Source organism: Lytechinus pictus, chromosome 5 (assembly GCF_037042905.1).
Source record: "Lytechinus pictus isolate F3 Inbred chromosome 5, Lp3.0, whole genome shotgun sequence".
NCBI classification, from domain to species: Eukaryota; Metazoa; Echinodermata; class Echinoidea; order Temnopleuroida; family Toxopneustidae; genus Lytechinus; species Lytechinus pictus.
Genome location: NC_087249.1, coordinates 46954422 through 46981838, shown reverse-complemented (window position 1 = coordinate 46981838; position 27417 = coordinate 46954422). Strand labels below are relative to the sequence as shown.

General features: G+C 36.3%; 2 protein-coding genes across 4 annotated transcripts in view; one reads left to right on the top strand and one right to left on the bottom strand.

The window, feature by feature from the left end:
- Window positions 1-509: 509 nt before the first annotated feature.
- LOC129261174 (transcription initiation factor TFIID subunit 7-like) lies at window positions 510-17108 on the top strand. The gene is made up of 11 exons (XM_064099528.1): window positions 510-1142; window positions 5856-5934; window positions 6313-6365; window positions 7349-7429; window positions 8540-8651; window positions 9602-9660; window positions 10346-10490; window positions 11791-12033; window positions 12843-12952; window positions 13502-13561; window positions 14983-17108. Exons 1-11 carry the CDS (start codon window positions 510-512, stop codon window positions 15016-15018), a joined length of 1611 nt encoding a protein of 536 aa, XP_063955598.1. The 3' UTR covers window positions 15019-17108.
- A 1574-nt stretch (window positions 17109-18682) lies between these two features.
- The window catches only part of LOC129261175 (restin homolog), a 34700-nt gene continuing 25965 nt past the window's right edge, over window positions 18683-27417 (bottom strand). For all 3 annotated transcript variants that reach the window (XM_064099103.1, XM_064099104.1, XM_054899236.2), the window contains 3 exons: window positions 23554-24054; window positions 22540-22749; window positions 18683-20438 (listed from right to left, as the gene is read on the bottom strand). In XM_064099103.1, the coding sequence (XP_063955173.1) occupies window positions 20409-20438; window positions 22540-22749; window positions 23554-24054 (741 nt within the window). In that variant the 3' untranslated portion in view covers window positions 18683-20408. The remainder of the gene's footprint in view (window positions 20439-22539; window positions 22750-23553; window positions 24055-27417) is intronic.

The window sequence follows — 27417 nt, the reverse complement described above, 5'->3', positions numbered from 1 at the left end:
CCATTTTTTTTCTCTTTTCTCTTCTTTCTATTTTTTGTTGTTATTTAATCATTGTTTATTTGGATAAGCTCGGATCCGAGACTAACTGGGACGGTGAACGCACTTTCGTTCGAGTTGTGTATTTGGGTAACAATAGGCCGAGGCGAGAAAGGACACGCCCACAATCCCTCGTTCAGTGCCGAGCTCTGTGCATACGTGTCGACGAAATTTCAAAATGAAATTTGTACACAAATCTGTCACAATTCGGACCCACTTTAGCCTCAGATTAACAGATATTTAGATCTCTTTGGAACACTAAAAGTCATTCACTTGGGGTTTTTTAATATGCTGATTCAGGTGAGGTACTTTTCAATGCTTTTAAACATAGATTAAAAAAATTAGATTTTCGTTTTGGGATCCCTACCAGTAACCAGGATAGTTGGACAGTAGGGAATGATGCAATCTTGCGGACAGATTCACACACCCATCTAGGAATTCTCAAGACCAGTACGAAATCAGACCAATCTGATATGATCGCTACAAGAGGTCTGAACACCTTCTATGCAATGGTAGGAACTGGTGCATACTCGGAGGGTCTTGTGCCTTTAGTGACTGCCCGCCTATGGACGTCTTACTGCATCCCACGTATGCTCTATGGCTGTGCTACTCTGAAGTTCACCCAGGCAATGCTAAAGAAACTGAACAAAACACAACTTCAGCTATTCAAAAGGATCCTAGGAGTACCAATCACTTCAGCCGATGAAATTGTGTATCTTCTCACAGACTTGATTCCAGTGTCTGCTCAGATAGAACTGGACAGACTCCTCCTCCTTGGGTCAATTCTTTCTATTGATCGCTGTCGGTTCGAGTTTAGAATCTTTCTTCATGCCTCAGAGAAAACAACTCCAACCATCCGGATGTTTGCTGATACTCTGTCTAAATATCATCTCCCACCACTTGTAGATCTAATTACAGATCCACCTCAATACAACACTTGGAAGCGCACCATCAACATAGCAATGAGGAGAAATGTCAATGAGGATCTAGAGCAAACCATCCTTTTGAAAGCCAGTCTTTCAGTCTGGGCAGGTAATCTGCCTATGGACGTCAAGGACCTCTACCCAAGAAACCCTCCATCCTCCTTGATTAGAAAGGCCTTGACAGTGAGAGCACAGCTTCTTTCTTCCACCTACCTTCTTCAAACCAGACTGAAAAAAATTGCTAAGACCGCTGACTCAACCTGCCAGCACTGTCATAGTGCAGACGAAACAGTAGAACACTTTATCGCCACATGTCCCCATTCCAACTCAATTCGCTTTGAGTTTATTTCTTTACTCAATGAATCTCTGAAAGACTACCCAGATGTGATCTCTTCTTATAACTCAGCAAACCCTACTCTGTTCACTTGTGTTGTACTTCTTCCTCCTGTATCTGATCCACCAGTCTCTATCAAAGACTGCCTGCTTCTTAAGACATTATTTTTTATCTATAAACTTCATATGTGTCGATTGAAATATATTGATACATGCTCAGAACCTGCATATAACCATAATTAAACTGCATGAACTATATCTTTACGACTTGTCCTGTCTACTCTTAACCCTGGATGATTATTTATTATGGATACTATTGCCTTCATAGGGCTGATCTCCGAAAGCAGCGGAGGGAGAAAACCAGGAAGGAAGGAAGATTGAGTTGAGTCTTGACTCGACTAGCGACTCTTGACTTGAATTAGATTCACTCTAGGCGACACCCCAATACTTACCCGTGCTAATAAACTGGGACTCCACTCACGCGCATTTGGGCCGCCCTAGCTTAGAACTAAGCTTTGTTTTACTAAAAAATAAATCTTGTAATGATTCAATAAATGTTACTTAATAAATTAGTACTGTTATTGTTAAATCGGCACTCCTAGTACCAATGAGGTCCAAACATTAACATGTATGGACCTCATAGGCGACAATGCGTTAAAAACAGGTTAGAAGTCCTGCACCCAAGTATTTTTATGATATTAGTGATTATTACTCGAAAAATGCAAGCTTTGTCCTCATTTGTTTAGCATTTATTAAAAAATTACTCATTAACTATAATCCTACTCATATTTTAAATGTTATAAAATAAAGGGAAACTTACATTTGAGTCCTTTTTCGATCTTTTCTTGGCAGTCAGTCCGGTCCCGTCGAGTGCGATCAAAGCGGTACGAAGCTGATTTTCAGATCACGTGATACGAGTAGTCATCACCTGATCGATCGACTATCCTTTTTTAAAGACCGCAACAATTATAAATTTTATTATAAAATATATATAGAATAAATAATTACATGATATTATATATATTTCTACAATTAAAAATATTTTGTGATATGAATTTAATATTTGACGTAAAAATCGCTATTTAACAAAATATTTATTAAAAATAAAAATCAAACAAAATAAAAACGCCTTGGACACAGTGCAAAAAACCTAACAATTTGGCCGCGTTCTTAACAACTATCGTAAGGGGCGCTCTATTTATAAATAAAGTTGCATATGTAGCTGTCTACCGCGACAGGAACAGCCGCAGAATTGAAGCCAGAAGCGTGGGAAATTGCCAGAAAATTCAAGAAAAGAACCGGTGAGTACCGATTTAACAGTACTAATTTATTAAGTAACATTTATTGAATCATTACAAGATTTATTTTTTAGTAAAACAAAGCTTAGTTCTAAGCTAGGGCGGCCCAAATGCGCGTGAGTGGAGTCCCAGTTTATTAGCACGGGTAAGTATTGGGGTGTCGCCTAGAGTGTTAAATCGGTACTCACCGGTTCTTTTCTTGAATTTTCTGGCAATTTCCCACGCTTCTGGCTTCAATTCTGCGGCTGTTCCTGTCGCGGTAGACAGCTACATATGCAACTTTATTTATAAATAGAGCGCCCCTTACGATAGTTGTTAAGAACGCGGCCAAATTGTTAGGTTTTTTGCACTGTGTCCAAGGCGTTTTTATTTTGTTTGATTTTTTATTTTTAATAAATATTTTGTTAAATAGCGATTTTTACGTCAAATATTAAATTCATATCACAAAATATTTTTAATTGTAGAAATATATATAATATCATGCAATTATTCATTCTATATATATTTTATAATAAAATTTATAATTGTTGCGGTCTTTAAAAAAGGATAGTCGATTGATCAGGTGATGACCACACGTATCACGTGATCTGAAAATCAGCTTCATACCGCTTTGATCGCACTCGACGGTGACCGGACTGACTGCCAAAAAAAGATCAAAAAATGACTCAAATGTAAGTTTCCCTTTATTTTATTAAATTCAAATTAGGAATAGGAATATATTTAATGGGCAATCTTTTAATAAATGATAAACAAACGAGGACAAAACTCATATTTTGGGAGTAATATCATACTTGGGTGCAGGAAACAGTACGTTTAGAAGTTCTAACCTGTTTTTAACTCATTGTCGCCTATGAGGTCCATACATGTTAATGTTTGGACCTCATTGGTACTAGGAGTGATTAGATTCTTGATCTAGGGCCTAGGCCTATATGTATTCTTGTTGCTGACTTATAAAACGTGCTTGGTTATATTGGTGTAACAGGTTGAGCAGGGGGGGGGGGGGCAAGCAGCTGCCAGGAAAATAAAAAAATGAGAAAAAAGAGAGAGAAAGGGAAAGAAAGAAAAGGGGAAAGGGAAAGAAAGAAAGAGCATAGGGAAAGTGGGAGGAAAGGAGAGCATGATTGTGCAAAAGTACAAAATATCCTAACATTAAAATTCTAAGTCACATTAGAGATCTGAATCATTACATTAGGTGATTAGCATGAATGATAACAAAGAGCATGAAGAGAGGGATATATTAAAATCATTCAAAGATATGACTCAATGGCACGGGCAAGAATAGCGGGAAAATGGGAGAAAGAGGCAAAAAGAAAATGGGAAATGTAGGTATAGAGCTTAAAGCTAAATTGGAAATTCAGAATATGAAGAAAAAGGGCAAGCTGTGCCCCTATCTTTGTAGTGCTCGGTCACAATCATAAAAAATCCTGTTCATACCGTGATATGACAGGAAATTTTGGGCTCTTGCCCCCCCCCCCCTTTCCTTGGCCACCGACCCCTGTTATGCCCCTGCTTGGTTATAAATACCTTCAATTCTTTGTTAACACATGTATCACCTAGATCTGTTAGATGATCAGACTTTTTACTTTAGACATACTTGTTTAGATTTCTAACTTAGTGGGAATTTATAGTGCAATTTGCACTTGTTCTGCTGGTTGTAATGCTAGCATACTATTTTCAACTCAATTTTTCTGTCTGAATTTATTCTCAAAATCGATCCAGGGCCAGGGGTTCTCTGCCATTGGACAGTTAACCTCTTCCCCAGTGGACAGCATCCACGACAAAGAAAACATGGAAAAAGGGGTATTTTTCGAGGATAGAGTGTCAACATTAGAGGCGCTGGTCAAAAAATTGGGATTGTGCCAGTTTACAGGGACTCTCAGTTTTCAAAGATTTCTCCACACAAGAAATCTAGGAAAGTTCATTCACTTGTCAAGACAAACTGCCGACATCAATTGAGTGTGCTAGTCAATGTAGACATATCAGGTTTCATAACAGGATTATTGGAAGACGGAAAGTAGTAGACTGAACTGGGGGGGGGAATTGAGGTCACTGAATCCATTTTCAGCACTCTCATTCCCCGTAATTGCTGTCTGTGTCCCTCAGGGGTAAGTGAAAAAAAAATGTCCCCATAAACAAGGACAATTTCAATTTATCAAGACATGATTTGTCTTGGTTTATGAGGATATCCTTGTTTTGTGAGACAATCCCAATTTTTGGACCAGCGCCTCTACTGGTAAAAAACGCCCCAAAACAGCCAATGGCCTTACATGCGAATAGAGTATGCAGGTAGAATTTGCAGGGACTGCGAAGTTAAGCCCATCCGGGCTCAATCCCCCAATATGAACTGTACAATACACAGGAAAATATAAAATGACAGCGTATGTATAGTGCTGGCAGCAGTTGCTACTAGTCGTCGCTCCAAGACAAGTCCAGTCATTGAATGAGAGTGAGACCCCTGTCCTGACAGAACAAATTTAATCAAGAGAAAATATTAACTTCATTGAGCACACGATCGCATGTTGATTCCTGCATAGACTTTGTTGTTCCCTTTTGTCATGGTAGGCGCAGAACGCAAATAGAGCGTCAAAAACGCCAAAAATCATTAAATGAAATCCGTTTACAGTGTGCAAATCTTGGACATCTGCACAAAATCCATGTTTAAATTTTCCTAGCGGCCTGCCCTTGAATCCTTTTTTAGAGTATTTTTTTAAAGGATGATTTTTGTGGATGCTGTCCACTCTTCGGTGGCAGTAAACCTCCTCCATCCCCCGGGCCTTAACCTGAATTTCAGCCATATCAAACATCGCCATTGGGAATGGCTTCATTTCAGCTTCGATCTCAGCTTCAATTTTATCGTTCAACTCCTTAGTCTGGCGCCTTCAAAAAGGCTACTCTGTACTGGTTATTGTATGGACTGAAGTTCTCAACCAAAGGCAAAGTCTTGCCTGCCCAATGCTTTTGCCAGGCATTTGCTGAAGTTTGGTCACTTATTTCAATCCATATTAAATCTATGGCAAAGGCAAAGTCTGAATTTGAACAACATCAAGATTGAAGCCAAAACATGCAGCCATTCCCAATGCTCAATGTGGCTTAGGTTAAGGATTTGGGAATAGATTCCTAAATTTTGACAAAAATTGAGCGGAAAATAGTTTGATAACATTGCAGACCTGTGCGAAAGTGTACTAGCGCCGACTATTATTGAAAATGATATTGAGGGCATAATAATATCTATTTTTATCCCCCTTTGTACCTTCCTTCTCTGTAGCACTGTGCTGAAGATTTGAAAAGACTGGTCCAATCTGGCAGTCAGATGTTAAAGGATTATGTGAAAATTGAAACTCACTGTAAGTAGATTTGCAGTCCAATGTATGCTTATTTTTTAAATAATCCTTTTCGAAAATATGTTTGCATATTTGTATATTTTGTTTTAGATAATAAAGAATTTGGGATAAAAATATTTTGCTCTAAGCTTGTTAGTGGCATACCATGATTCATGAAGGGGGAAAGTCTCATGCATAGGCTACATCAACCTAATCCTTTTGTTAATGTATTAGATACCTTAACCCATTAATTTTTTTAATAGCGGTTATGAGTTGTGTTTTTTTTCCAAAAATTTCAAATGAATACTCTGTTCTTACATCATGGACTTTAAACCTATTCATAATGCTTTTATTCCATCCGTACAAAAACAAAATTGTTTGACTTTTATTCCTTCCTTTTAGCTGATATGAGGCATGCTCTTGTTCATATCGATGATGACTCCTTTGCTGCGAAGGTAACCATTTTTTCAAATACTTTTGTAAAATATGTATTTACAATAATTTCATATATAGAAAAGAAGAGCAATATTACAATATTTTGTAATTTAATTGCTTAAAGGTGAATTCAACCAAGATGGCAAGTTGCTCTTTCTAAAAAAAAACATATATATATATATCAAAATGTAAAGCAGATGAGGGAATGTTTTGAACAAATAATATGAGAGTTGTAAATTTCAGAAAAGGTAATATCTAAATTGGCCCCATAGGTATAAATGATTTTTTGATCTATTGTGAGGTAGGAAGACCTTCATAAGCTTACCGGGTGAATGCACAACATTACTAAAAACATTTCTTCATCAAACGTTTTGTTCAGATTGATATTTCCTTTCATACTTTATATCTATCAATATTTTATCATTGTTATGTTTCATTGTCACCTTGAAGGAATGGTGCTATCCGAAACTTAAAGTTCTGATAACTAATGGAGGGAAGTCTTTACCACTTGTCATTATCTTCTCACCAAATAGCCAATATGAGATTTACATAGTCTAAAGGGATCTCATTTAAGAACAGCCACAGCTTTCCCATTCTTAGTCTGATTTCTTTTGAACTTCACTTTTATGTTTGTTTGTTTTTTGCTGATAAATTCTTTAAATTTAAGGTTGGTTTACCTGCTGCAAAATATTGATGGGTTTTCAAGCTTATCATGAATAAAAACATAGAACAACAAAGCAGTGAATGAGTGATGCAAAGCATTTTAAAAGTGTGGTAGATTACTAGGCATCATCAAATTGGAAAAAAGTAGGTGAGGTAGGTGGGGGGGGGGTAAAATTCAGTAATATTACACATCATGCCACATAATGATGCAAAAAATAACAGAGAAAATCTTATCACTTCCTGAAGGGGAGGGTGGGGTCATTGAATCTATAAAAATTTTGCCCATCCTATTGGTACATTTATCATCGTTTCCTCCCTTTTGTATCTGTTACTCACTCAGGTTGTAGATTTACCATGTATGATAGAATCTCACAAGACACTTGACAAGAAGACTTTTTGGAAAACAGCAGATATTTCTCAGGTAATTTTTTTTCTTCTTCCTAGGGCAGAAAACTTGATTCCTTTCCCTTGGCCTGATTCTTTTTCTATGTGAATGTTAGTTTCAATAGATTATTTCAATGTGCGATTTATTTTTTCTTATAAATATGATCTTTATAATAATTTTGTACAATGGTAAATTAATTTATCAGGCTTTGGGCCGTGTCTTTGTTTCATAATTTGAATTATTCTGTAGCCACTACAGGGTACTCCTAAATGTTAGCATCAGGAATTGGAATTTAAATGAGGTGTTTAGTACATGGGTACTCCATGCTGAAAATTTATATTACAGCCCAGTGCAAACGATGCGATGCAATGCGACACAATCTTTTTTAATAAATCGCATTTTGCATTAAAATACAAAAGTTTCAAAAAGTAAAATTATTTTCTTTGAAGTTCTGCATAATGTTAGGAGTAATAACATCAGAATTTTGCTTTCCGTCAAGCCGAGTGCTCAAGGTAAAGTTGAAATCCGTTTCAAGTCGCAGTGGATGATGACGTCATTACTGTTTGAATAGAATTTTGCTTTTATTCCTACAGGGAGGCTCGAAATAGACTGAATTTTGATTTTAGTAGTCCTATCACTATTTTTAACTCTGATCGCTAAGATTTTATTGGTTGGAAAGCACAAGTGGGGATATGACATCCTCGGTTTGCTCATTGAGTATTCCTTAAGTCATGCATAGATCAGTTTCAACGAAATAATGCAAATCTTTAAAATGTCACAACTTTATTATTCCTTGTTTGAATTTTTATTAAGTTTTCAGTGTTTGGTTTGTCTGATTTTTCTATTTTCTGTTCAAACCATACAATGTATTATTTTTACCGTTGAAGAAGTACTCTCCCAAAAAGCGTACACGCTGTCCTGGAGAGGGTTGTGCTGTGTCAGGTGCTGCCAGTGCTTCAGGTGATGTGGTGATCCTGTGGTGGTATTCTTGGTGCACTATATACAGTGTGCAAGGTGCAGTGTGCAGGTGGTGCGTGTGTGTCCCTCTTACAGCATCTTAAGCACCTTTCATTATTCTTAATGAAAAATCATTTAAATCCAAGTCCACCCTCTTATGCAAAAAATACATTATTATTCCTTATTCAGATGCTAGTGTGTAATGTTGAAGATGCCCCTATTCTACCAGATGAAGAGGCTAAACAGGGACCCACCAAGAAACCAGAAAAGGTCGACAAGAAGTTCATCTGGAAGCATGGAGGTGAGTACTACTCACACTAAAGGGATTTGGCTCCCGTGAAATTTGAATGACTGCATCACAATATTGTGATAACCCCATTGGATATGTATGGTTAAGAATTGCATGCACTGGTTATGATAATGGCCTCTTGCGGACACTGGGCAATATCGATGAAACTTTTGAGCCGACCGCAAAAATTGCCTCAAAGAAACTCTTGTATCTTGTTTTCTATTCAATTTAACAACTTAAAATTTTGACAGTATGAAGAGAAATAAATGCTCCTTCAAATAAGCTAAGTTTCAATTTTTTTTTTTTTTTGAAGACCACATTACTTTTAGGGCTATTTACCAAGAACCTTCCCTGGCGACTTATTGTTGGCTTTGGGGTATCTGGTCACAATTTACTAATGACTGGTGACGAGTAATATTGACCGGTTATGGTTTTGTGATGATGATGGTTGATTAAAAAATAACAAGGATCCATGTCCTTATCTTATAAAATATATAATACACATCATTTGCTCGGGCATTAGAATATTACGTTACTATCTTATATGATACACATCATTTTTCTCAGGCATGAAAATACAGTAATTATGATTATAATGATAATAACATTTATATATTACCTTTTCTCAAGAGAAAATAAAATGGTGATATGGATCCTAATCAAATAATTGGCTGGAATCTGTCACATGACCAGTAATTTGTTTAAAGCTAAAAGGATAATTTGCTAATGACTGGTTCTAATTAGTAGTAATATTGACCGGTCATGGTTTTGAGATGAAGATGGTTGATATGATAACCAGGAACCATGTCCCTATTTTATAAAATATATAATACACAACATGGCGTCATTGATGTGCATTATATGTAAAATATATATTTTTTTCCTGAAAAATTTCTTGGCTGCTCTTATATATTTCTTTATTCATATTTGTTTATTTCATATGTTTTGCTTTATCTTTACAGTTACTCCACCCCTGAAAAACGTGAGGAAAAGAAGGTTTAGGAAGACAGCTAAAAAGAAGGTAAAGAATTTATCTCGCATTATCATCTTTAGTTTGTGTGTAGCTTATAAATTAAGTTATCACTTTTGAATGAAACGATCAACACATCGATCCATTGTATTATATTTTACAGTGTGTCTCAGAAAATAAAATGAAACCAAACCAAGTATTATTGATGAGTTATCAGAACCAATAGTAAATCACAAATAAGATAAACTAATGACCTGTCAGTGTAGAGCTGAGAATTTTCTCTTTCAAGTTTTGACTGCTGTAATTTAGACGATTCCTCATTCATGAAAAAGTGAGTAAAAAATTTGAATGAAGGATACCAAAAAGAGAAGGACAGTATCTGAATTTCGAAAATAAAATCACATGTTTACAGAGTTCAATATATGCTCTTTATAAAGTTGGTACCTCAATCACTTTAAAATGATAAAAAATAACAAAATTCTGTTTATTTAAAATGATGCTTGAATAAGTTAAATTCCAACAAATTTATAAAATGAAGACATTTCATTGGCTCTCTTTTTTAAGAGGTGAAGCGTTAAAACCTGAAAAATATTCATAAATCTATATGTATTTGACTACTTAAGTAGCAGGTTGTTTTTAGCACTGCTTTGGTAGGAATCAACTTTGAATTTGGATGACATGGGGCCCTTCAAGAAAAAAAAACAACCTTAAATTCTGTTTATCTTTGTTCTTGTAGTATATTGAGGCTCCTGATGTCGAGGAAGAGGTGAAGCGATTGCTGCGGATGGACAGTACTGCCATTAAGATCAAATGGGAAGTCCTGGCTGAGGAAGACATTAAAGATGATAAGAATGATGATAGCATGGGATCTCCTCCTCATGGTTAGTTAGATTAAAATTCATGTATTATTTATAAGTTAGTGAAGTTTAGTTATAGCATGGGGCATCAGGGTTTGAATCACGTAATCTAAGTTTACCATGGGCACTCATGCTGTTCCCACATCAGGAAATATATTCCAACTAAACTTGAGTGAATTCACTTTGAAATTTGCCAATTGAATCCACTTTTACTCCGGAGATCTGGGGATGGCATTGTATTACGAAATGGGTGTGCGATCTCGAAAGCATTGCGCAATAACTCTCGGAGCCATTTTAAGAATCAGCAATCATTACTATTTACATGCTATATGCTGGTACACAATGTGCTGCAAACACAAGCTCCTCAAATTGACAATAAAAATCAACCGATAACTTCAGCTAGGCACTTTTGAGGGTAATGTACATTGAGGCAAATGGACTTTTTAGGCTAATGTATGTTGAGGCGCTAGCGCTAATTCACTTTTGAGGCAAATGAGGCGATATTTGCCGAACTAGACTTGGGTCCCACACAATGTTCACAAAGACAAAAATACACAGGCAATTTTTTTAGGAAATAGCAGCATCTCTAAAAGAATCTGCCAAGTACGAAACATGACCCTGAGTTGTGTGTTTTGAATGTTTTTTTGTACGTGTTGTAAATTCTCCCTTAAACCGTACAGTCTGCGGGTTGGAGAATTTTTAATTAATGAGTCCACTCTTCAGACAGTGGACTCATGAATAAAATAGCGTACTTAACCATGGCAACAAGCGTCAAAACGTGCATCATCATTGGACATTCTTTAATGTACGTGGTAAATAAGCTAATTTATACAGGAAATGTGCATAAACCATGGGTTCAACCGATGGTTTAAAAAACCACCTCTGTAAAGGCCAATGTACCAACAAGAAAATTCTATGGCCAAGCTTGCCTAGGCTTGACATAGTGGGCAGCTGTTATGCCAGGGAAAGTGAGATATGGCTTTTCACTTTACCATAAGGTAATGTCCAGTGGCATTAAATGTCTGCTGGTCATATTTGGACAGCTGTATTTGATAGAGAAAGTTGCAAGTGTTAAGTTCACAATAATGGCCAAATTAGCTATTACGATTGAATTTTTTAAAATACATATGAAGAGGAATGAAAAAGCCATCAATTTTCATTTAGGAATTAAAATGACGAGTCAGAATCTTGGGTGCTTTTTTCCAGGATTCAAGCTTCTCATTTTTATAGCGTTTTATTCCAATTTTGGGTCATACACCAATCATAGGGTGTGCGATAGCCTTAAGAGTTGATTATAAAGTGTTAGTCGATTTGCTTCATATAGGTGACATTATCCACGACATGTTTGGCGGCGACGTCTCCGACACAGACGATGAGATGGAGGACGACGAGGAAGACATGGACGTCAACATCGAGGACCTGGAGGATGGGATCGGAGTGAGCCCTCGTGTTTTGATGGAAGGGGAGGATTCCAGGACGGCATTCTCTGATGCTGGTATGGCCGGCGACGACGAGGAAGACAATGATGGGGAGGACGATGAGGATTCTGATGGAGGACAAGAGGAAGGTAAGTTGATCAGGGATCTGCAGCATTAAGCTTTGCGATTGATCATGGGTATTGATTATAAACAATAGTCAATGCAATCAATCATTGAAACCTGCCCCACAATCAATTAATCATTAAGCTTGTGTTACTGGGTCAAGAAGATTGTCTGTGGGTTCAGGAAGCTAGATAATGTTGCTTCCTCTTTTTGTCTAAGTTATATCCCTCTTTTCACTTTTGATGTTTCATGTATGTTTGTATACGTTTGTAAATAATGACTTGTGTAGGAGATTCTTTTTAATAGAAACTAGTATAAATCCATGAATATTATGATTCATTCAGTAGACTTGAAATATTAATCAATTATAAATCCTTTACTGGAAATTTTTGATAATTGTGAAGTTGACACTCACAATTCTCTTTAGTCGCGACGTTTCACCAATTACTGTTGGCTTCATCAGGCGAAAGATACACCAGCACATCTTTCCAAGTGAATCTACGTCCAGATCAGTAGACCGTAACGCCACGTGGTTCCCCAGGGGCAGGAAATTAATATAAGTTATTACCTATTTATATGGTTTATGATATATCTTTGTCTGACATCAAATAGGCAAACGTATGAATGGATAATGGAATGTATGTATGAGTGGTTGGGTGGATGGATGGATGGATAAATGAATGAATGGATGGATGGATGAATGAATGAATGAATGAATGAATGAACGAATGAACGAATGAATGAAAGGGTTTATAAATGGATATCTAAATGGATGAACATATGGATAGAAGGGTGGATAAATTGTGTTTTTTTCATATTTTTACTTACACCCTAGATGAGCTTGCAAAGAGACTAGTAGAATTGGAAGGCGAACTCTTGGAACAAGAAAGCAGAAAGAAGCCTTTAGAAGAATCTGTTGCCAGTTTAGACAACCCTATGCTCAAGGTACTTTTATCACTTTTTACATTTGTATATTTACAGCTTTTTAATGTGGAAATTACAGGGGAAATCCAGCAAAGAAGAATTTGATCTGAATAAAATAGAAATCAAACAAGTATATTGCTAAAAATGTCATCAAAATCGGATGTGAAGTACACATTTTTTTTGAAATTTTGAAGTTTACATGCACCTTACACAGATAATCATGTATGGGACTACACCTAAATCAGCCCATCACTATATATACTTTTGATGTTAGGAGCAATTGAAGAGCAATCATTTGACGTGGACAATATGTGTTTATGATATTCATCCTAAATATCAAAAGAATTCAATAATAATAAAAATTATGTATTTTAGGAGTGCTAAAAACAAAAAAAGTACCATAATGCTTATAGTCGTACTTCAATCAGTCATTCAAGAATAGAGAAATAGATTAATGAGGGTAAGGGTTTGTTTTACAGCCAAGAATACTTAGCTCAGTGTTATATTACCAATATTCACAATGATAATTTTTTTACTTTTCCCACAACTTTTGTTTATCTGTAATCCCAGCAACGATTTCAATCTCAGCTTGATGAACTGCTAGCAGACATGAAAAAGAAACAAGAGGAGGTAAGATCAGTTACAATAGCAATCAGATGAAATCTGTTGTTACAAGCCAGGGGCGTTGGGGTTACTCAAATTATAAAAACTGATACCTATGTGCCACACAAAAAAAAACGAAAATAGGGGGCTCTGGAACTAAACCTTGGTGGTCTTATAAAATGGGGGTCTCCGGAGCTACTCTCTAGGATGGACGAATGCTAAAAATGCAATGCTCTCGAACGGCACAAATTCCGTGTTTCAGAGCGTTGTATGAATATGCATGAAATTGGTCATGATGTTTTGGCTGGATGGACCAATCAGCGGTCTCTGAATCCTGTCCGTCGAGCGCTGCGCCAAGTATAAGCTGGCACTGGAATGAGGGGGAAAAATGAGATTAAGGGTCTTTGGAACTGGAAAAAATAGGAATTTCTTTGGCTTTCTAAATTGGCGATGCTCTGGAATGGAAATTTCGGTTGAAAATGGGGGTCACAACCACGGCACATAGGTATCATACATTTCTACTAAATAGCCCCCCCCCCCCCATTGGCTGAGAGCAAATTTAGCTTTTAATTCTATCATATTTAATTCATGACCATATTATAAATTCTTGTGGTGTGCGAACGCCAGCCAAGACAGGGGGGGGTTGTGATTTAATCCCCCCCCCAAAGCAAGTGATCAATATGTGATTCCTTATATTCTGTCTGAACTTTTAACCCTAAAAGGCCTAGGGAGGAGCTTCCCCCCTCTTGACATTTTACCCTTTTAAGCAATAGAAAGGGTTGCCATCGAATTATTTCATTCATTCTTTAGTGAATCTGGGTTTTTTTCTCTCTTTTTGTCTCACCTGAACAAATAGGCAGAGAATCACTTTTCCTTTTGGTCTGTTTAGTCTGTTAATCCATTGGTCTGTTAAAAAATGCTAGTTTTGTTCAACTTCCTCTCATTTCGTTATTTTTGCATCAATTATTCTGACACTTTGTACATATGATTCTTGGGTAATACCGGATGTGTGGCAATGAGCGTGATGAGGTCAAAGGTCAAATAGTATAAGGTCATGTCCATCCTTCTTTAAAAGTTTTGGTCCAAATTGCTCTTGTTTCTTTATTTCTACATCAATTTTGATCACACAGTTCAAATTATCCTTTGGTAATACCACAATGCGTGTTCATGAGGATGATAAAATCAAAGGTCATCTAGAGGTCAAAAGATCATATTGCATATTTTTTTCATCATGTAATCAGGAGAGACTGGTGGTTCTTTCGCAAACCACCTTGTTTACTTTAATTGTACTTCCATAGCATATTAGTTTTATTCAGGGAATTACACTTGCATGTGGCCTCATGGCTCTATTCATGAAGTCCCTAGTTAAATTTCAATTGTATCTACTTGATGTTCATGCAATCATTTGTGCATCTGATAAAAAAAAAAAAAAAAATTTTCTCCTACAGGTTGAAACCCTACAGTCAATCGTCGGCAACAGATGATCCATTCACAGCTTCCGTTTGTCAGAGAGAAAAAAGTGGAATAGAATAAAAAGGTTACTTTTCAAAGACACTAAAGCTACAGAAGACCTAGAGTTGCTGGACCTTTTGTCTGAGGTGTTGCTATAGAAACTGATACGTAGCCAATCAAAATCAAGAAAAGTTGTCAGATCTGACAAAATGTCAGACAGAAGATACTGATTAAATGCTCTCCTGCCATCAGCTACGTAGTATCAATGTCCGCAAATAAAGACTCGATTCAGGTGTGCAAATTCAGAGACTAGAGAAATATTAAGAAGCTTTTGTTAGTATCAAGGACTGCAAACAGAGACTTGAGACATATTTGGAAGTATCATAGTATTGTTATTATCAAGGTCTGGAAATTTAGAGACTAGAGACATATTTGAAAGAAGCATGATGTTAATACCAAGGTCTGCACGAAGAGACTTATATCAAGGCCTATAAATAGAGACTAGATTCTGGTCTGCACATTCAGACTAGAGACATTTGTGAAAGAATCGTGGTATTGTTAATATCAGAGTCTGCAAATTGAGAATACAGTAGATTCAAGTCTGCAAATATAAACACCAGAGACATATTTGAAAGCACTATTGTGTTCTTAAACTTATTATTATCAGATGTTCTTATAGCATTCTTTGGCAAGGCCTTAATCTATAATTTGCCACTCCCCACCCAGTTGTTATCCTGGTAGGATTGAAAAGTCAGTATATATGCCTAGCAACTGAGAATGAAAACTTACCAGAATGCTTCCTAGGGTGTGTGTAGGTAAGCCAGAATGCAGTGACAAAGATAATAACCTATGAAAGGACAAGTCGAGCCCAATGAAGTTTATTTGAATAAAAGGAGAAATATCCTACAAGCATAACACTGAAAATAGCATCAAAATCGGATGTAAAATAAGAAAGTAATGACATTTAAAGTTTTGCTCAATTTAGCAATTAGTTGCATGCCCCCTTGTCGGTATGCAAATAAGGGGACTGATGATGTCACCCACTGACCATTTCCTTTGTATTTTATAAATGTGAAATATTATGATTTTTCCCTCATTGTCAAGTGAAATAAAATTTTATTCCTCCCTGAAAATTTGCAATTACCATTTTTATGGTTCAAATAGGTTGGTCCTTATTGTCCTATCTGTAAAAATTGAAATGTATAATTCAAACATTAAAAAAAAGAAATTGTGTATGAGGGACATCATCGTCTCTCATTTGCATGTCACTGAGTTTTGCATATAACTGTTTTGTAAAAAAATAAGTGACACTTTAAAGTGTCACCACTTTTCTTATTTTACATCCGAATCTAATGAAATTGTCAGCGTTGTGCATGTATGATTTTTCTCTCTGTAATCGAATCATCATTTTTCTGTGCTGGATTTGACCCTATAAGTGCGTATCAATAAAAAAAAATTGCACTTGAAAAGTTTACAATATGGGGATATTTTTTTTCACAAATAGGCTTCGGCCTCTTCTATCAGATGGAATTATGATTATTGACAGAATATTAGGCTCAAGGTAACCTATAATCTAGCTGGGGGCTTCAGCTTTTGTCCTTGCCTTAACGAGTCATGAAACGCCAGAAATACGTCTGATGCAGAAGACTAAGGACAGTGGTTGAGAAGAAGAATCAGCCACCGCCTATACACTCCTGTCTTTCTTTTTATCGACCCGGATTCCGATTGGATTTTTCGTATGAAAAACTGCACCAGACATTTGTCGTTAAAAAAGCTGGGGGTTGCAGCTTTCATCTTTGCGTTTACAAGTCAGATGAAATGTCAGCAATACGTCTAATGCAGAAGTTTTCTTTTTATCAAATTGGATTCCGGTCGGATTTTTCATATGAAAAACTGGCATGGGGACATTTGTCAATAAAAAGAAAACAACTGCATGTTACACAAGACCGGAGTCTACTGCATCAGATGTATTGCTCACTTTTGGCATTATAGCATTACGCTCATAAGACCATAGAAATAATTCTAAAAAATGAATTATGCCTTATGCCCGAGATGACTCTGGCTGATGTTTATGATAAAATGTGCATTATACTGAAATTAAATCATGTTGAACAGGTTAAAACTACAGAGAATTGTTGTATTGGAAAATGTTTGCTCTGTAGATGAAAGGATTTGTTTTTAGAGGTTGCATGAGATTGGTGAAAACAGGATGGGGATACTAAGAAAGCAGGTGAGAGTGATGTGTGGTGTGAAGCTAATGGACAGGAAGAAGACTGAGGACTTGAAAGGGATGTTCACCCTGACAATAAGTTTATTGGAAAAATAGCAGAAAAAAAATAGTAATAAATATTGCAGAATGTTTGAGAAAAATCCATCAAAGAATAAAAAAGTTATTAGAATGTAAATGATTAAATTTGTGATGTCATATGCGAGCAGCTCATATGGTAAAAAATTCAATGAAATGTCATTTTCTCAGAAAATTGAAAATGGCTTTTATTGTACCTGTAGACGTAGTATAACAATAGACCAATCATGTCGCACCTGGTACATGTAGGTGTTTCATAAAGCTGTTCGTAAGTTAAGAGTGACTTTAGGAGCAACTGGTGAACCTTTCTTACGCGCTTTAACCATCACCAATGAATATACAATTTACCATTAGAGAGGATCACCAGTCGTTCTTAAAGTCGTTACGAACAGCTTTATAAAACACTCACCTGTCCCTAAAAAGAAAGCAAAAATAAGTCATCACAAACCATTAAAAAAGGAAATTTATGCATTTTATATTACATAACATCTGGGGCAGCTGCTCGTTTTTGACGTCACAAATCCATAACTTAAAATTCTAATATTCTTAATATTTCATTGATTTTTCTCAAACCATCACCTATGTTTTTATTATGTTTTCTGCTATTTTTACAACAAATTTTTCTTCAGGGTGAACTTCCCCTTTGATGCAGACGTTGGCCCATATTCTGAAGCCGGGTTTAATTTAAACTCTGGTTTATAGTTGTGGTTTAACTATGGAAAGCCAACAGTAGCACAAACCTCTTACAGTGTTATTTCAATGTATCAGCTCAATTTTCTCTCAAACCATTCTTCACTGTTTCGGAAGGATGCATAAGATAGCTTTCTTCACCATTCACGAGTCAGGAAAGAGCACAATAAACATAAGAAACATACAATTTACAGAAAATTTTGACATTTTTGGCTTTCCATAATTTCAGCACATGGTCTAAGCTAGACATTGACTTCAGAAAACGGGCTGTTGGGTTTAGAAGAGACGTCAGATCAGATGCCTAAGGAAAAGAGATTATTTTGAGGTGGCTGGTCAGAGGGAAAGAGCAGGGTGGGTCAAAGGGAACATAGAAGCTAGTGGTGGAGGTAGAAGGGTTGGGAGGAGGATGCACCGAATGGTGAGGGAGATCACTGTGAGTGTGAGGTAAATCCGGCTAGCCCTGGGTGCAGGATTAGTTGGGGACGAAACTAGATTTAAAAACCTGCATAACTACAATGTACTTCTACTATTAAGCAAGAATATCAAATAGTCCTTTTGAACATACTGTATATAGTGTTATCGCAAACAAATATTATCCTCTCAACTACAGATTCTTTCACAGAAAGTCTTTAAAAAATCTTCTTCACGCTATTCAATAGGTGAACTATCAACATAATCACACAAGAAAACACATAAAAGTATGCTGTTAAGCTAGGCAGTATAGACGCTTTATTTACAATTATATTATGAAACTTCATGCAAAGTCAACAAAAACCTGCATGAATATTTAAATACATATGCTATATAGATATGAACATGATTATCCACACATTTTAAACATATAAACAATACATACATTTCAAACTTATTCCCATCCCCATCATTCTTTGATGGATAAAATGAGAGCTGGCTTCTTGTTTTATGCAGAATACATTTGACTGCCCCCCCCCCCCCCCGGGATTTTGCCTCATACACTTTGACCAGTCCCTCAGTTTTGGTCCATTACAACACTGTTTACACTTACTAGTAGTACAAGTAGAGCTGCATATAATTTGTCATCACAGTACATAACAGGGCCTGATTTTCCGTGCGCTCGTATCATTGGCATAGCAAATTAATGTACATGTTACAATTCTTTTCCAGCTCTTGAAATACATGTATTTACTGTATAAGATTTCTTACAAATTAAGGCACTTATGCTAAGCTACATGTATATAACCTATATTTTCCAACTATTTTCCCCTATTTTTTTAAACCTGTTCAATATTTCTATTGCATTACCTTTTATTGCTTTTAATATTCAACTATATTTAGTTCCAGTAAATTATGTGAAAACTTTACCAATTCCTTCAAACCCAATGTATATATAATAGACTGGATAAACAAAAACATCTCCAAGTCCTGATCACCAAAGCTATCCATCTGTTTACATACTGTACATGTACATATGCAAACAATACACCAAGCGTCCTAACATAACTTAAATAAACTCATCAATATACATGGATGAAAAAATGATCAAGCACATTTAAAAAAAAAACACACAAAAAGAATTTACATATTGAAAGATTATCTCTGAAATGATACTGTACATAAAGAGTTGATATACATAGAATCAAACACAAATAGAATTTTTCTGTATCTTACATAATTACAACTGTACACCATATAATTCATTCTGGCACTATTTATACATGATTGTAAGGGGAGGGAGGATATTACAATTTACAAGCAAAATATCTTTACACTTACTGTTCACAATCTACAAATAATATGCCTTTGTTATTATATCCCACAAAGTATTTACTATTTTTATATTACCGGTATATAAAACACAGGATTCTGACATTTTTACTCCAATTCAAAGGAGGAATGTCATTATTCATGAACTATGTACAGAAGAACGCTCTGATCTAGTGATTACTTTCATCATAATAAGTTCAATCAGAACGAACTACTTACCACACAGAGTATACAGATTTGAAAATCATTATAAATGTGAAGAATGACACTGTTAATAAAAGATTTTATTTAATCAGAGGATGCAAAAAAACAACCCATCATTTTCACTAATATTCAGCTATTTGGTAATAATGGTTGCATTAATAAATCATGTCAATAATGAATTAACTTAATACTACTTTGTAGAGTGGGAGCTGATTTGTAGACAATATAATGAGAAACAATTCTCTGACAACTGGTCATGAATTAGACACGACTTCTACCTCCAAGTTATAAGGTAGTTACAAAAACAGAAAAATATTTTTCAATTCCATGTAGTTGATCGGAAATCAGACCTTTTTTTTTTAACTGATCATTGAGGACAAATGAATTTAGTAGAAAAACATGATCAATTAAAAGAAAATCAGAGCGATGAAAACTTCTCTCTCCCTGTTCTCTATGTTAATGATTGATGATTCTTGCTTCTTATTTTCCAAAGAATCTTGCCATGGATTTCTGTAATTCAAACGGAAGGAAAAGGTAAAGGAGTTTGAGTTAAAGCGAAAAACTTATCCGTAATCATATCCGCACATTGCCTCCTGTACATGTATTGACTGATGTATGTCACACATGTCCAAGCGCAATATCGTGATGAAGTCAATTATGAATGCAAAAACTTCAACGAATGGCGATGTTTGGCTTTGCAACCGCATACCTCCCATGGTGCAAAGTAAAGATAATGTCCACTTTGACAACAAAGCTGTCCAAAATTGTCAGTAAGAGCATGGAGCCATGGACCTTCTACAACTGGACACTCAATGAATCCCCTCCTTTGGACTAACTAAAGAGGGTCGCTGCTAATCCTTTTATCAACAAGGCAAAAGCGATTTTGTATCTCGCCCACTTATGAAAATAACCAGAAATATCGTGATTTGCGAGGGCACGCAACAGAATTGTATCGAAACTTCATTGTGAAATGACTGGGATGGATATCACTTGTCATAAAAGCCTTGCACGTAAACTTTAATGTTGACCTGAACATGACCTTTGACCTTATCATGTGACCTCCGTCTGCAGCATAAACATGCAGGTCCCCCAAGTCCATCTACCATCCAAGTTTGGTTGAAAAGTGACTTACGGTTGCGGAGTTAGGTGTCATAAGAGAGTCTTGCATGTAAACTTTAACGTTGACCTGACAATGACCTTTGACCTTCCCATGTGACCTTTGACTGCAGCATAATATGCACGTCCCCCAAGTCCATCTACCATCCAAGTTTGGTTGAAAAGTGTCTTACGGCTGCGGAGTTAGGTGTCATAAGAGAGTCTTGCATGTAAACTTTAACGTTGACCTGAAAATGACCTTTGACCTTACCATGTGACCTCAGAGTGAAGCATAACATGCAGGTCCCCCAAGTCCATCTACCATCCAAGTTTGGTTGAAAAGCGACTTACGGATGTGGAGTTATGTGTCATTAGGTTTGTGACGGACGACATTTGGATCCCTAAGTCTCGCCTTCACCTCTGGTTGGGCGAGACAATAAAGCGCGAACAGCTGACGCTCATCAAGCCGATCATAAAACACACTGCGACGTTGGTCGTTCACTTCCAAAAGCAGTAAACACAGCATCGAACGCTAGCATTATCAATGATCGCAGAAACAAAACAAGAAAACAGCCCCGCTTTTCCATATTTTTAACGTAAATTGTTAACAAACGTTCACAAAATTCATTACTATCACTGTGCAGATCAGAATATCTTCAAAGAAATTGCAGTGAAAATTTGTTGTAAAAATGTGCGGAAAGATATTTAAAATCCTTCATTTTTAGAAGAATAATTACATCGAAAGTTGCACGAACCTTCGCTCGAAAGGTGATATACATACGGGCGTTAAATTCCACAAGATTGAAGAAATTTAACAGGATTTTTTTTATGATCAGATGACAATAGCATAATATCATGCACTGAAAACCGGATATTAAAAGTGCATTGCATTGTTGGTAACATAAAGCAGGGGCTTTCCCTCGAGCGTAGAATGATCAGAGCTAAAGCATGATCATCACTGGCCGAAAGAGGGCGGTGATTTCTCTGTGACGAAGATTACTTAAGATTAATGTGTATTATTTGGTTTCGATGGCGAGAGTGGCATGTTAAATAATATCCATCCAAGATATAAGGGGTCGTGGCCCTTCTTGCAATCGCACGACAGCTTAAAAAAAAAAAAAAAAATGTTACTATCCCGGGCGTGCTGCCTATAGGCGCTCTGCTATTCGAGGAATTTCTTCCTACTGGGTACCCATTCACTTCCCCTGGGTTGAGTGCCACACAATATGTGTAAATTTCTTGGCTGGGATTGAACCCATGTCCAACAGATTGAAAGACGAGAGACATAACCACTAGACCACGATGCCCCCACAAACGCTTACAAACAAAAGGAAAATAATGATTTTTCATAAATTTCACAAATCTATGTAAATTTTGCATTTCCTAAACCATTTGAATGATACATCTTTCCCATGTCAATTTGAAAGCCTCTTATTTCTTGTTGCCTTTTATCCCATGGACTTTGAATGTTGCTAATCTTCATTGTGCCATATGAACATGGCACAAAAGTACATACCATTTTAGATGGGGTTTTCTTTTGGGGCGTTTTCTTCTGGGTTGTCTTTCCCTGGGGTGTGGGGACCTTCTTCTTCATCTGACTGAGACCAGGGCTACCCTTCACACTGCCCTTCTTAGAAAAGCGCATGGATCGTCTCCGTCTGCTGGTCTTACGTGGGGAGAATCCAACGCTGTAAGCAATGCTCTCACGCCTGGGGTCCAGAACCTCCTGTTCAGAATATCAACAAAAGGATTCATGATTTGCAGCCACTTGCTCTAAACCTATTCGCTCTAATATCAGGTGGTCTACGATACTATCAATTTGGTCTAATATCAGTTGGTTGAAAGTAAATTTGTATTTTTTCAAAGGGATGGTCCAGGCTGAAAATATTTATATCTAAATAAAGAGAGAAAAATTCAGAGCAAAATGCTGAAAATTTTATCAAAATCGGATAATAAATAATGAAGTTATTGAATATTAAAGTTTATATATATTTTGTAAAAAAAACGGTTATATGCACATCATCATGAATATTCATTAGGTGGGCTGATGATGTCACATCCCCACTTTCCTTTTTCTTATGTTATTACATGAAATCATAAATGTTTCATTTTTTTATACATGTGTAAATGATGTGTCTCCATTATGATGAAATAAGTTGCGGCAATAAATAACTAATGCACTTAATTATTTGTCAATACAATTTTTTTAGTTCTTGGTGGAAAATTTTTGAATAAACCTAATTTGATATAATAAAATACAAAAGAACAAGTGGGGATATGACATCATCAGCCCACCAAATGAATATTCATGAATACATGTCTAGCATTGTTTCACCGTAAAAATGCAAATCTTTGAAATTCAATAACTTTATTTGTTGTCCGATTTTGATCAAATTTTCAGCATTTTCCTGTGAATCTTACTTTTTTCATTTAGATATATCTCCAGCCTGGACCATCCCTTTAATTAATTATACATAGATACAAAAAGTATATTGATATTTAAATAGATATCTAAACCCAAGGTACCTACATCAATTTCTGGCAGTTCTGGTTCCTTGGATTTCTTCAAAGTGGACGTAGAAGTAGCCATACTAGCAATGCTACCAGTTAGGCTGGACCTACTAGCTCTGGATGAAGTCCTGGAACTCGGTCTAGAACTCTGCGTCGCTGGATTCTGGGAGGCCGTTCGACCGGTCGTGCTGGCAAGGCTACTTCTGCTGGTCTGTTTGGCGAGGTTGGTCCGGCTTGACTTACCGGCCGGGTAGTTGGATAGCAGACCGGTCCTGCTGGTAGCCCTACTTTCGGCAAGCCTTGGACTGTTCCGCACGGCCTTACCCAGGCTGGTCTTACTGTCGCTCTTGTGGAGAGTGTTGTGGACATGAAGGCTGCTGCTTCCATGTTTTCTGCTTGATGTGAGGTGGGTCTGTGGCATGCTGGATTGTGATGTGGATTTCCTGGTCATAACTGTGGTCTTTGTGGTTGGGGGAGGGGGTGGAGGCATTTCTTGGCAGGAAGATGTGTTACGCATTTGCTGCAAAATGAAAAAAATGAAACCATCCAATTTGGAAATGACAGCTTGTAAAGAGTCACTCATGTATAATACCAACAGTTTTCAAAATAATTATTTAACAACAAATTAGGAATCTTGAGAGTTTGCAAACAAGAAAAGAATTCCATTTTCCATAAGAAATAATAAACAATGAGTGCAGTCTTTGCACTATCACACTAAAAGACATAATACTAACAGTTTGCAAACAAAAATATTCTTAAGATTTTTTTTTGTTGCTTTTTCAAGAAAAATCATGAGTTCAATCAGAGGGTGTTTCACAAAGATGTATGACTTGGAATCGCATTTAAATGTCTAGTTGCGCGCCTAATAAAAGACATGACCGCATTGGTCACATCATGCAAAAAGGATGCGCACTCCTGCTAGTCAGGCAGCATATGTCATGATTTACCGGCTACTTAGACAAATTGGCTATGTCTGATTTTTCACTTTTATGTGATTGGTGACATCACAAGGAACAACTTTCAATTTGGTGACAAATTTCTAATGGTCATCTTGACCAGGTTAGGGGTCAAAATAAGGTCAATAGGGGTCAATTTTTTAAATTGCCCCAATTCTGTCGAATGACACATCAAATTGTTTGTCTTGTTATACTGAACAAGAAAGTGTACACAACATATACTCTTGACCTCCCGTTAAAAAGTTATGACCGGAAATGTCAAAGGTCAACAAACTTTCGTTAAAGGGCAAATTACACTGAAGGTGCTAAAAAAGCTCATTTTTTCAGTGTTTTTATGCAGGTGTGTATTTTTTTATTTTCGATTTTGATAAGTCCATCGTCAGAAGTCCTTATCCAGAAGATAGCTTAGCCGGGTAATATAGGAGCGCCTTGAGCACCTAACAAGGTGGATATGTGCGCAATATAAATATCCTATATTATTATTAAAGGGTAAAGACAAGGTCTGGGAAGGTCAAAAGGTCAACAAACTTTCATTGGAAGCCAAAATACACATCTAAAAGCGGTTAGAAGTTTAGAAGTCTTATTTTTCGTGGGTTCTTTATTTCGAAAAGTCTATATCTCAGAAGACATTATATTTAAAGGGGTCAAATGTGCTTATTTAGGAACAAATAGATAAACAGAGATAGACGTCGAATACATTCAGTGTGGTATCATGGTATTGCAGAAATACCTTGAAACGGCTTGACAAACCCTTATGCCCTTAAAGTCGTATCATCTTCATGATGTGATAAGTGCAACCAGGGAGTTTTTTATTATTTTAATTTAGAAATTCAATTCAAGTTCAATTCATTTTCAATATACTTTGATATGTAAAGAAGTATTTCCTTCTTTTGCTTTATACAGAATATTTTAATGAACAGAAATTATTGCAATGTATTGGGGTATAAGTATAATACTATGTTAACAGAATAAACACATCGATTGATCAGTGCCCCTAAGAAAGATGCCTAACATTTCATTTGGATTATCTTGTGAATAAGATAATGAGGTTAGGATTGAGGATGATAAGTTGGGATCCAATTGCTCCTTGGTCAGAATATATCACATCAGCAGGATGGAGACCCATGACTGACTACTATGAGCATGCTTGCACGATGTTGCCTCTTTGTCAGAAATAATACAACCGCCACACATTAAAATTAATTAAGGAGCAATTGGAGTCCAACTTATCATATCATCCTCAATCCTAACCTGATTATCTTATTCATAAGTTAAGATGTTAGGCATACTTTCTTAGGAGCTGGGAGCACTGATCAATCGATGTGTCTGTTGACATAGTGCACATATATACCCCAATACATTACAATACTTTCTGTTGATTAAAATATTATGCACAAAGCAAATGGATGAAATGTATCTTTACATATCAAAGACTAGTAAATTGAAAATGAATTGAACTTGAATTGAATTCCTACATCAAGAAACTCGGAAAGAGCTGGTTGCACTTATAACATCATGAAGATGATAAGATTTTAAGGGCATAAGGGTTTGTCAAGCCGTTTCAAGGTATTCCTGCAATACCATGATACCACACTGAATGTATTCAACGTCTATCTCTGTTTATCTATTTTGTTCCTAAATAAGCACATTTGACCCCTTTATATATGTCTTCTTAGATAGAGACTTTTCAGAATAAAGAACCCACAAAAAATAACACTTCTAAACTTCTAACCGCTTTTAGATGTGTATTTTGGCTTCCAATGAAAGTTTGTTGACCTTTTGACCTTTCCCTGACCTTGTCTTGACCCTTTATATCTTCTGGATAAGGACTTCTGAAGAAAATAAAAAAGTACAAACATGCATAAAAACACAGAAAAATGAGCTTTCTTCACACCTTCAGTGTAATTTTCCATTTAACGAAAGTTTGTTGACCTTTTAACATTTCTGGTCATAACTTTTTAACGGGAGGTCAAGAGTATATGATTGTGTCCAATTTTTTGTTCAGTATAACAAGACAAACAATTTGATATGTCACTCGACAGAATCGAGGAAATTTGAAAAATTGATCCCTATTGACCCTATTTTGACCACTAACATGGTCAAGATGACCATTAGAAATTTGTCACCAAGTTGAAAGTTGTTCTTTGTGATGTCACCAATCACATAAAAGTGAAAAATCAGACTTAGCCAATTTGTCAAAGTAAATGACATATGCTGCCTGAATATGCATTTTAATCAATAAGATTGCACTTTGCATATCATATGTGCGTCGGCATTTAAGTGCGACTCCAAGTCATATTCAAATCTTTGTGAAACACCCCCAGGTCTTTCAAGTATAACACTTCAACAGATAATACTAAAAGTTAGCAAACAGATTCTTATCCCTATCTAGGCCGTAGGGGGGGGGGGAACCTTCTCAACATTTTGCGCCATATGTTTGGAACACAGCTCGCGCCGCGATGTTTCATGACTTTTTTCCTCTCGGCATCTTTTAAGACTTACATGTATTTTGCGAGTCCCGGATACAGTTCCGAAATAGCGCAACATTTTGTAAGCGCATGTCAGACCAAAAATCGCTAAAAAATGTGATTTTATGTACAAAGTCAATGCAAATCGTGTTCTCAACCAAATATCATAAATGCATGATGGATTTTATTTTATGCTGTTTATGATCACAAAAGAGTCCCCTACAAAGTTCATCAAAAAACAGAGAAAAACTAAATGTTGAAAAGCAAAGAAATACGTAAGAAATTTTTTCATGTAAATTTGCTAAGAAAATGACAAAGAGTTTCTAAACCAAAAATTAGGACATTTGGAGTTTAATTCATGGAGTTAGGGTAAAGAGTATGATTTTGCAAGCTAATTATGCAGAAATTACGATACCACAACAACCCTAACTTTTTTATTCTTTTTTTATTAGTATAATC